Source organism: Mirounga angustirostris, unplaced genomic scaffold (assembly GCF_029215605.1).
Source record: "Mirounga angustirostris isolate CCGP_5_RB_7025 unplaced genomic scaffold, mMirAng1.0.hap1 SCAF_1, whole genome shotgun sequence".
NCBI classification, from domain to species: Eukaryota; Metazoa; Chordata; class Mammalia; order Carnivora; family Phocidae; genus Mirounga; species Mirounga angustirostris.
The window spans coordinates 125618485-125630315 of NW_026991709.1; the positions used below are offsets into that span (position 1 = coordinate 125618485).

At 55.4% G+C, this 11831-nt stretch overlaps 1 protein-coding gene across 1 annotated transcript in view; it reads left to right on the forward strand.

Moving 5' to 3' along the window:
* The window catches only part of SLCO2A1 (solute carrier organic anion transporter family member 2A1), an 84850-nt gene extending 76696 nt beyond the window's left edge, over positions 1–8154 (forward strand). The window contains exons 12-14 of the mRNA XM_045903755.3: positions 2732–2796; positions 5166–5289; positions 6182–8154. Of these exons, the coding sequence (XP_045759711.1) occupies positions 2732–2796; positions 5166–5289; positions 6182–6302 (310 nt within the window). The 3' untranslated portion in view covers positions 6303–8154. The remainder of the gene's footprint in view (positions 1–2731; positions 2797–5165; positions 5290–6181) is intronic.
* Positions 8155–11831: the final 3677 nt, after the last annotated feature.

The following is an 11831-nucleotide window of genomic DNA, read 5'->3' on the forward strand; positions in this document are numbered from 1 at the left end:
ACTCTATATATTGGTTAATTATCACTATTAACCAAATTCTAAGAATTATTAACAGCTAGCTAGGTGCCAATGACCTATTTTCCCCAAAGGCTAGGAGAGGAAGAACAGAAGCAGCCACCTGTCAGGGTCTGGTATTTTAGCCTATTGACAAGTTAGCTTGCAAACTACCAAGCTCCTATTTTTTTTAAAGATTTTATTTATTTGACAGAGAGAGACACAGCGAGAGAGGGAACACAGGCAGGGGGAGTGGGAGAGGGAGAAGCAGGCCTCCCGCCGAGCAGGGAGCCCGATGCGGGACTCGATTCCAGGACCCTGGGATCATGACCTGAGCCAAAGGCAGACGGTTAATGACTGAGCCCCCCAGGCACTCCCCAAGCTCCTATTTTGTTACTGTTTCAAGAATGCTGGCAGCAGACAGGAGACTCCTGGTTCAAAGACAAAGGCCTGTTACTCACAGGTGCATGCAAAGAGCAGGAACCTTGCATCATTTATCCTTGTGCCCCACATCCCATGGAGTGACCTGGAATACCCAGGTGTATGCGTCACATGCAGTGAGCTTCTCTCACAGTGAGGAACACTGAGCTTGGGAGAGCCACCACCTATGTAGACCAATCCTGCTCTTGGTCTAGGGTAAGGTTTTACCCCATGCCTCTAGGTTGCTCATTGCAACCACAGCCCTGAGAAGTAGCCCAGGAAAAGAGCAGTCAGAACCTTGTGTTCTTAGCATATTCCCCAGGAACATGTGGGGATGCTCAGGGCCACAGCATATTGCCCCTCCCAACACCATCAGCACCCTCTTTCTACCACTCCCCACCCTATGCATTCCAAACACTGGTGCTGTCATCCAAGGCCCTTGAGTGGGGTTACCTCTTGCACCAGGGCCAGATGGGCCATGGTGGACCCTCTAGCCCTGAGAAATACCTGTGGGTGGCCATGATGAGGAGAGGGAACAGGATAAGGACATTTTACAGGGAAGTTGCTGAGCAGCAAGTAGGGGGCAGTCCCTGTCAGTCCACCTCCCAGAGGATTCCATCAAGCCCCAGAGCTAGGGAAGCTGTGGAGGAGGAGCATCATTTCAACCACAGGATGGGCTTTCCTAGAAAACCTCTCCCTTCTAAGTCTGATCATGGGCTGGAGTGAAACTAAAGAGGCTCCAGGATCCCCAAATCATTTAAAGATAAATCCCACTGGCAAAGATGAGAGAATGGATGCAATTTAGTGTGAAGAAGGTGAGCCTTAAAGGTGACCTTGTAGGCGACCCAAGTGTTATTTGTACCCTGGCCCCCAACCAGGCATGGAAATACAGGCTGGGAGGAAAGGTTCACCAGAAATGTGGAAGAAGAGAGTGGTCCAAACTCCAGAGTTAGTTCACAGCCAAGGGCAGGAGGGGCTCAAGCTGTCCATCAGAAGCCAAACTGGGGTGCCCAAGCCCTATTCAGTCCAGAATCTAGGGGCGTCTGCCCAGGGACAATGACCAGGACTATTATGAATTTGGGCCACTGGAGGGACCTGTGGGCATAAAGGGAGCATCCATTAGATTGAGATTTGAGGCACTTTCCATGGGGTGGGCATCCTAAGTGGGTGCCTCAAGCCCATGAGTATTGCTTTCACTGGTCCACCTTTCAGAGGAACTGGAAGAGGGCCCCTTTCCACTTTGCTAGCAGGACTGTGAGGCCAGAACAAAATGTGTGCAGAGACCTGAACATTACTTCTGAGTTCCCTTCCTTGATGTCCCCTCTGCCCCAAATGCCCTTCCCCCACAGGCACCCCCACCCAGGAGTGTGGGTGTTCAGAGCACGAGAAGCCTGGTGCTTCTGCAGGCCACTGCCTGGCTCCCCACCTTGTGGATGGGGTGTCCTCCCTCTCTGCCCCCTGCCCAGCTGGGATGGCAGGGCCTGGCAATACCACCGCCAGATAGCTTTCCCATCTCTCTCTGAATCTCCTTCCTCAGCCAAATGCTTGTCCTCTCTTGAGGAAAGAAGGGTGGGGGCAAGACTGGCTATATAATTTGTAGGACCCAGTGCAAAATGAAAATGGGAGGCTCCTGGTTCCAAAATTATTAAGAATTTCAAGACCAGCCACAGCAGAGCATTAAATCAAACCTGGGGCCTTTCTGAGGGCAGGGCCCTGGGAGACAGCACAGGCCCCATGCCCACGAAGCTGGCCCTAGGTAAAGGATTCTTCTAGTTGCACACAGAAGCCTACGGCCCAGGGGCCTTAATTACACTTTCATCCGGGCTGTCTTTATTGCTCTTCACACTCTATGGGAGTTGTTCAGACCTGCTGCTGTGAACACACCCTTCCCCATCCTTCTCTCCATTCCCAGCCTCTTCTGCCCTCTGCCTCTTGAAGGGGGCAGGGGCAGCCCTGAAACTCAGAGACCAGAGGTTCTCAAATTTGAGTGCACAACAGCCCTGGAGGGCTTCCTAAAGCACAGATGGCTGGGCCCCACCCCCAGGGACCTGAGTCTTAGGTTTAAGATAGGGCCTGGGAATCTGCATTTCTAATGAGTTCCCAGGGGTGGGGGCTCACGCTGCTAGCCCAGCGATCGTGCTTTGAGAACCGCCGATACAAACAACGGGAGCACGCGGCTGAGGTCAGTCGAGTCAGCCAGCTAGCTGTCAGGCCCCTTGAGGGTAGGTTCTGGCTTGCTCTGAGGCCGGCTGCCCCTGACTGAGTCAAGGCACAGCCCCGAGTCCTCTGGCTGCTGACTTCCTATCTTCCTTTTCAGTGTGGTGAACCAGGAAGAAAAGTCATTTGCCATCGGGGTGCAGTTCTTGCTGATGCGCCTGCTGGGTAAGTGTCTGAGATGCCCCCTTCCTTCCTGGGGAGCGGCGCCAGGGCATCCGAGGGCTGTGAGGTGCAGGGAGGGGCTGAGGGAAGCCCTGTCTCATCTCTGCGGTAAGGAGAGGGCGCGCATCACCAACACATCGGCAAAGGCCGAGACCCTATATGGGCAGTTTCCCCGTTACTTGAGGTTAGGAAAGATTCCATCTAAGGCATTAATTCCAAACAAAACTACGTAAGAAAAATGAAAAGTGGACACAGCTGAGGATACCTAATGAAGAATTGAAGGCAGGTATTTTTTCATCTCTCTCCAAGAACTGGCTGTAGGAACAAAACCCTGCATTCCTGTCCCAGCCAGAACAGCAGCTGAGCCCAGCCCTGGCTTCCCTCCCACTTGACAAAACTCACTCCTCTTGCCTCTATTCTGCAAATGTTCTCAGTGCGGGGCCCTCTGCCGGCAAACCCAGCCTATGCTCAAGAAGCCCAGAGCCCACGGAGAAATGGAGCCTGCGCAAATGGTCAGCAATGCCCCCCAGGAGGGCCAGCTGCCCGCAGGGAGCGGGGAACACCCGGCCCTCCCTGCGGACCTGGGCTGGGGGGGGGCATGCGTGCCCCTCGCCCGCCCTCTCCCAGAGGCTCATGCTGGACTGTGCCTTCTTGACCCATCCAGGCAGTAATATGCAGGCCCTTGCAGTGCTGGGCAAGCCAAGTAAAGGGACTACATTCAGCTGAGTATTGATTAAGGACGCAGTGGGTGCCCAGGGCAGCGGGGAGTAGGGCAACTGCAGTGGAGGGACTTTAGCCGCTCTCGGAGTGTCCTTGCTGACCTCCAGTGCTGAAATCCCTGCAGAGCCCGCTGTGCCTTATTATCCGGGAGCCAGGCTGCAGTTGGCCCTCCAGCAGCTTCCATCATCCTTCTGGGCTGTGTTGGTGATGTCCCTCCTGGGGCCTGCTGAGCGAGAACCTGTGCAGGGCCCTCTCCCCCAAAGGTTGGGTGAGGAGTGCAGATGATGAGGACTGAACCAGCTTTTCCACGGGATCTCTTGGTATCGGGCCACTTGCTGCCCTTGTCCCAGCACTGCCCCTTCAGAGCCTGCTGCTCAGGCCTATATTACCAGTGTGGAGGATGCAGGGCACGAAGCCCCGTGTTGCGCCCAGCGCAGCCAGTGGCTAGGAAGGGCTCTGAAGAGCTTCTCCCAGCCACCTGGAAAACAACCGCTGTCCCACTGCTCATGGCACCTGCCACCTTGTTTTGTCACTTGAGCTCAGACAACTCGATACGGGATCACGGTTAGAAAATCTGGGCTGGAGGCATTCCTTTCATCATCACCCAAGAACGCAATCGCACTCTGGGGTAGAAAGAAGGACTTCACATGGATAAAACCCAGCAAGTTTAAAATTACCCACTGGGACTTGGCTGAAAATGTTTCTGGACTGTGTTTCTATTTAGGGTAGCATCCTTGGTGGACAATCCCTGTGGCCAGTTTCCATCCCCTGCTTAGCCAGAGACTTGGAAGTGAGCAGGGTGTGAGTAGAGAGGCTGGTTCTCGAAGGTTCCCACTTATGGGTGGAGCCACAGGCAGATCTCTTGCTTTCCTCCTCAAGCAGCTTCTCACAGTGCCCTCGACAGAGTCGGCGAGGCTGTTCTGAGCACAGTGGTTCAGGGTGTGGATCCTGGATAAATCCCTCCCCAGTCCAGTGACCGCCCAGAACTGTAGCTAAGAATATGGGGGTCATCCTGAATACTTAACAGAAGGAAGGCATAGCCTCTGCTGGATCGGGGCTCACCACTCAGCTGTGGGGAAGTTCAGGGGGCTGGGGTAGAGGCTCTGAGCAGCCAGGGTGTCGGGGGTCTTCTGGGGGGGTTGTCTAAGCCAGCTGGGCAGGCTGGTGTAGTGGAGGAGCATGGGCTTCGAGGAAACTAGGGCTCAAAGGCCAGCCCTGACCCTCTTGGTTATGCAAGCATGAGCTCGCTGTGCCAACCTTCCTCCTCCTTAGAGCGAGGGCACCCACCCACCTCCAGGCCCTGTGAGGACGTGAGGAGTCGATGCCCCACGGTGGAGGCCAATCCAGTGTGAGAACTATATTGTCGGTCTGAGCTGGCAGCTAGGTGACCTCTGTGACTCACTGCCCTGACAGGATGGCTCAGGTCTCGTTTCTCTTCTAAGCCTCTAGTGAAAGAGGAATTCAGCCGTCAGACAGCGATTTGGCTTTCCGAAGTCACTGCGGTTCCCAGGGGTGGGGCAGAGCCGTTCTCATTCATGGGAACCATGCAGGGGCAGCTGGGGGGGGGGGGCTTGTTGCCCACCTCGCCGGGCACCTCTGCCTGCAGCCCCGTGTAATCTGGGCTCTCTGAACTCTCTTCCCGCGGACGCCAGCCTGGCTGCCATCTCCAGCCCTCTACGGCCTTGCCATCGACTACTCCTGCATCAGGTGGAGCTTGCAGTGCTCGGGGAGGCCTGGGGCCTGTGCCTACTATGACAATGACGCTCTCCGAGACAGGTGAGGGCCCAGCACACCCCCGTGGCCCGGGGTGGGCGGCGTCAGGCACTGGGCCAGAGCAGAGGGCAGCCATCTGCTGCGGTGCCCTTTGTGGGGGCTGCCAGGCTCCCAAGGGAGAGGCCCAGAGGGGTGCTGCCACAGACAGGGAGCAGGGGTCACTGGTGAAGAGAGCCGTGAACGTCCTGGAGTGTGTGTGTGCGCGCATGTGCGTGCTGCTGGGAGCTAGCACCTAGTCCACAGTCCCTCAGGAGACGCAGTCGCAGAAAGACGTTTGTCAAACGGAAAGGGGCTGGCTGGAGTCTGAGGTGAGGCCGTGGCTGTGGGACGATGCCAGGCCAGCTCCCACTGCTCAGAGACAGGTGGCCCCATCGTGGCTCACAGTGGAGGTCAAGGGCAGGTGGGCCTACCCTGCCTCAGCGGGTCCAAGCCCAGCTGCAGCTTCATTAGTTCTGCACCCCTTCCAGCCACCTCACCTGCTGCCATCATCACATAAACCAGAAACCATGGGGAGAGTGGGCTTGAGGGGGGCTGAACGGTATGGGGGTGGCATAGACAGCCAGGAGAGGGGTGCCCCAAGAGGGCAGCGAGCAGGTACCCCTCTCCTTCTGGCTCTGCTGGGAGGACTGGACCCTCCACACTGGCTGGGGCTGCAGTGTTGCCTCTGGCCCTGGGGGAGTCACTGGTGCAGGAATGAGGACCACTGAATTAGGAGTCTCATGCCTCCTGGGAAGTGATCCCCACCAGGGTGGTAATGGATCCTTACCTAAGTGGTGACAGCATATTCCCTGGGCCACTGTGAAAGTGATGCTACTCTTCCTGATGGCCCTGGCCCACGGCATGGCCACAGAGCCTCCACACCCCCTCACTGGTCTCGTCTCCTCCTGCCCCACAGGTACCTGGGCCTGCAGGTGGGCTACAAGGCGCTGGGTACACTGCTGCTCTTGTTCGTCAGCTGGCGGGTGAAGAAGAACAAGGAGTACAATGTGCAGGAGAAGGCTGCGGGCCTCATCTGACCCCTGACCCTCGGCCCAGCCACTGCCCTGTTCCAGAAAGTGGACCCTGCCCCTCCACACCTGCCTGTATTTACTAATGTTAACACATCATTTCCGTTTTGTTTTCTAAATAAGAGAAAACCCCAGTCACCATTTGCCCTCCCTGCCTCCACGCCCCCACCCCAGGATTCCTTAGGTCCACTGTGTACCTGGACTGATGGGCACTGAGCTGGAGGGCCAGGTCTTTCCTGGCTCCTTTCAAGGCACCTGTGTGTGCCCAAGCTTTCCTCAGTGCTGGATCCCCCAGCAAGGATGCCCACTGAGGCAGCCCCTGCTCCCCCACCCCAGCCTTGTGGGTGGGGCTGGTTTCCTAAGTGGAGAGAGCAAAGCGTTATCTTCCCAGGGGAAGGAGGAAGAGGGCTGGGTTATGATTAATGGCCAGAGGCAGGCTAGGGGAGGGAGAGCCTGGCTGTAGCCTTCTTTGTGTCTTGGTTCAGCATCAGCACAGAACTCAGGAGGGACTGGCCTCCTTCCCCTCAGATCTTCGCTTCCTGCCCCAAAAGGCCATTTTGGAAGCTGCCATGTTGGGAAGTATGGCCAGCCGGTCCCCTCTCAGTTACCCCACACTCAGGCACCAGAGCAGAGACCAAGACACCATGAGGTGGGTCATCCAGATGCTGTTCCTGTTAACTCTAGATCCTTCTGTGCTGAGAAAGCCACACCATGGTGAAGACCCAAGGAGGGCCGTGAAGTGGTCAGTAGCCCAACCTCCCGCACCCTCTATGTGAGGATGAGACCACTGAACTCAGAGTGATGGGAAGACCCTCCCCAAGTTTCCTTGGGAGCAGATGAGGTGGCCGCACGTGGGCTACCCTGTCTGGACCACACCCTGTGTGCCAAAGAGTAAAGACAGGCAGTCCAAGATGTCAGCAGAGCAAGCAATGAAGCTGGGGGGTGGTGTCAGGGTCTGCCAAGCTGGATGGTAAGCCCATGAAGTAGAGGCCAGGGTGGTCCGCTTCCCTGGCTCCAGACACTCCTGTGTTCAACATGTTCTCAGCCTCTCCTCACTGCCCCTCTGGGGGCCTGGGTTGAGCGGCCCCCCTGCTGTGTGGTAAAGGTTCAGAGTTAGCTGTCCACAAAGGAGGCCTTTCATCAACAAGTATTATATTTATTGCAGACCAGCTTTGTGCAAGGCAGCGCTAGTACATGGCTCTCCGGCGAGCTCTCCTAGGCTCTCCCCTCCCCGCCCCCCATCCACACCGGGCCTTCTCCTAGAGTGTGCTGGGGACAGCGGCAGGGGTGACACGGCATGAACCCAGAGACTGTCAACAGGACCTTGACCATCTATGTCCCACCAGATGGCCCCTGCACCTAGCCCTTTGCCAGACAGAGACCTGGCTCACCGTGTCCTCTGGAGCAGCTGGGAACTGGTTATTGCCACACATGGCTCTCTTGAGCGCCATACCTCTCGGAAGAACCCTCCAGAAGCATACCAGAAGCCATCTCTGGAAAGGGCTCATATGGTGGTAAGCCAAAAAATGTATGTCAGTGGCCAAACCGCCAGGAGATGGAAGTTTTTGTGACAGCCACTGCTACACGTGGCCTTTTTTCCAAAGATCTCACTCAGGAAGGGAGGCTCCATGCAACCTCAGGGGCTAGTTTCAGCATTTTAAGATGGTTCCGCTTGGAAAATGATTCCCTGCAACTAATCCTGGTCCTTCTCTCTGTGATTTAACCAAATTCTGAAGGCACTGCCTTCAGCTGAGCTCACGAACAATGAATGCCAACCTGCAGATTCTGGAAGATTGGTTGCCCTCCCAAGGCTTTATTCTATTATGATATTGCTATTAATATATTATAATTTTGCTATTGACGTAACTTGGTCATGAATTTGTACTGTCATCTGTGTCAGTCAGAGAGCCTATAGAACCTGCACTTTCTGGCCAAAGGAGATGCCCATGCCCCAGCCACAGGGGCGCATGGCCATGGGGATGGGAGGTAACGCCGCTCTCCACCCATCAGCCTGGTTCAGAGCAGGCAGCAGGCTCTTGTTGTTCCTTCAGTGAAGTTCTGCAGATAACCATCAAAGGCCCACAGTGCTTGGCTCTCAGGAGGCCTGATCCCTGCCTTGAGTTTATATCCACAAGTGGAGTGGAGCACCAATAGCTAAGTCCGTGATACAAATCAGAATTAATATCATAATCGTCTTTGGTCACTTGGGCACAGCCATCCTACCACTTCCCACAGCAAATCTCTTCTCCTGACGGCCTGCAGAGAATACAAGGTGTCACCTTCATTTCACTTCTAGAGCAAACACTTCTAAAGCTGAGCAAACTTCCTTGAGTGCTGGACACTCATAGAGGATGTGGTTAAAACACAGCTTCCCAACCTCTCCAGCCAGCCCCCGAGTCTGTGGGAGTGGCACCTGTGACCGGCCTATCCTGTGAGGCCGGCGTGGGTGGTCCCTACACCCTGGTGGTGGGTCATCAGTGCGGCAGAAACTTGGCGACACCCACTTGTGCTTAGGCCACTGAGAACTTTACAGACTCTGTTGGCCTTTGGTAAGGAAAAGACGACAAGGGAAGGGGGGCCTGTTAATCTGATTTCCTGGGTGGCTGCCCTCAGGAGCCGGTGGGCATGAAGAATAGAGCTCAGCGTTCTGTTAAGAGCATACTACGTACGAAAAGTGGGACTCTCGCTCTCCCAGCTTGAGTGTGCAAAAATGGCACAATTATTCTCTAAATCAGTTATGTTTGTTTTCTAGCTGTCATCCTGCTGGCTGGCTGGAAAGTAGCATCGACCATCCTCGATGGTCTGGCCCCAAAGGCATCCACGGTCCCTTGGGTCCTGCCAGTATGAGCCTTTGGTCCTTTCCCAGGCTGAGGCTCCCTACTTGCCCTGCTTCCCCCTGAGCCTGGAAACCGTGCAGAGGCCGGATGCAGGGCTAGGCCCTCCCCCGCCCAGCCCTAGGAAGCCCACCCCTCTGTTGCACTCCGTCTGCCAGCATAATCCAGCCCCTCAGGGGCTGAACAAAAAAAGCCAGGAAAGAAAGGGTCTGTAGGAAAATTTTACCTCATCCTTCCTGGAACTTCTTAGCACAGGAGGGGGAAAATGCAGTGAAAATCAAATACCATATCTCCACAAATTATCCCTTCGGCCTAAAGCCCTCTGGGGTGATCCTCACCATAGCCCCATGAGGGAGGCCAGACTGGTCTGAAGGCCCCAACTGAAGATGAGGAATCTGGAATTGAGGAAATCATTGTGGCCCACTTCACCCAAATGACACCTAGCTGGGTCTGGACTTAAACCAGGCTGTCCAGATCTTTCTCCTCCAGACTCAGCTGCAGCCCCAGCCTCCCTATTCTGAAATAGGGGGAGGCCTGTCTATTCCCACTGAAATTCACTAGCCTGTGGAGGGAGGTGGGGAATCTATTGAGGGCTATGTAAGGTGGGATGGAGGTGGGGAGGACCAGGTACGACGTCATTTACCCCACCTTCAAGTAGCAAGAACATTACACGTGCTCATTGCACAGGGCCGGTTTCACCTGATAGCACCATGAGTTAAAGGAGAGTCGCAGAGAAAATGGACAGAGGAAAAAGCTTTCACACAGACAGACCTTCAAGGGAACACCCCCACCTGGTGACAGGTTAGCAGATTCTCACTTAGGAAACAAAGCCACATCGTGATCTTCTCCAACCAGCTAAGCAGGGGGCTGAATCCGTCTGTCTCAGATTGTTATTAAAATATCATATTACAGACTCCTGAAGTGATGAGATTGGCAGGGGCTCCGTGTGTGTGTGTGTGTGTGTGTGTGTGTGTGTGTGTGTGTGTGAGAGAGAGAGAGAGACAGACAGACAGACAGAGAAACCCTGCTAATCCAAAGGAGAAATCCTCTTTTCCAACCACAGGAACCACATATCCGGGGAAAATGTCCATCTCCTGCCAATAGCACCCGATTCATTATAACCTTTCCTCAGAGATTAAATATGTAAACAGGCCCCGGACAAGCCCTTGGCAAATCGTAAGTGAGAGAAAGTTTTTCTCCCATGGCACACCCTGCCATTCATCCCCACATGACACAGGGGTCACCCCAGCTTGCTGAAGCCCCTGCCCCGCCCCCCCCAGGCACTGCCGCACCTTGATGTCAACAACAGTGACTAAAATGCGCGGGGATCTTGTCGCCCAGCCGCGCATCTCCCCCGCTCCTCTAACTGCAATTCAGGCAGGATAGGCAGGGCCCGCTGTGGTAACCGCCCCCGTCTGTCATGTGACACAAAGGGCGCTCCTCTCTTGCTCACCCGAAGTCTACTGTGGGTCTGGGTGGCTCGCCAGGGCAGTGGCTCAGCCGTGCAGTCTGCTCGGATGCCGAGGTCCCTCCATTTCATAACATGCCACCAGAATTGACGAGGCAGGGCCAGAAAGTCCTCAGAGGTCTCGCACTGGTAAGTCCGAGTTCTGGCCCCTGGGTGACCGGCTCCATCTCTGCTCCCAGCCTGTTGGCCAGTAGGTGCGTGTCCCTGCCCAACTGCCACAGGGTGGCGAACCTGGGGGACATAGGTGCTCTTGGACACTTAAGCCAGCTTCGTCAGGCTGTCAGGAAGGGGGATTTCCCAAGGAGGCAGCATCCATGCTGGCTCTGAAAGGGGATGGGACGATTTCTAGGCAAGGCCTAGCCCACAGGCAGTTTGCAGAGGGCTGGGGAGGTGGGGAAGGAAGCAGAGGAGGTGGAGCTGGGGCGGCAGCTGAGAGAGATGCAGGGCCCGGGAAGGTTCTCTTGAGATGGGAGAGGTTTGCTGGGGAGGCTGAGAAGCCAACAAGAAGTACAGCTGTCTGAGCGACCCTGGGAAGGAAGAGGGGATGAGCCGATACACTCTGGAGGAACCTCACCCCGAGCTTCCACCAGACCTGGAAGGCCAGTATGGCTAATCCTAACCTCGGAATGGAGAAAACGAGGCCCCTTCTAGCTGTCACTTGTGCCTCCATTTATTCATTTAGTACCTGATGCAGATGAGGACCGGAGATGACAAACACGTGGTCCCTATCCTTCAGGGGCATATTAGGAGTCAGAATAAGACCTTAACAGAGGGCAGGGTTCAAGTGCTATGAGCTCATTGGGTTGAGAAATCAGAGAAGGGGGTTGATCCAGGTCTTGGAGGATGGACTAGATCTCAAGAGACTCAAAGGTGCCAAAACATTCCAGGCAAAGGGAAGGAAGCAGGAAAACCTGGGTGAGCTCTGAGAAACCATGGACACAGGGCCCACGAAGGAGATCAGACATAAGGCCTGGAGAGGCAGTTGGATCCAGGCTCAGAGGCTGCTGGAGGGTCTTGAGGGCTGGCTGACACCAGGCTGTGAGTGGTGGGGCCAGCTGGGTCCTGGCTCCTGGGTCACGGCCTGGGAGAAGGGCCTCAGAGCTCCAGCCAACCAATCCCAGGAAGGTGCTCCTAGCTCAGGGTCTCCTCCTGGAGTCTACACTGGAAAGGGGCTCCTGAGTGAGCCATGCTATACCCTCAGGGGGCTGTCCTTTCTGTACTCTCAGCATGCACCAG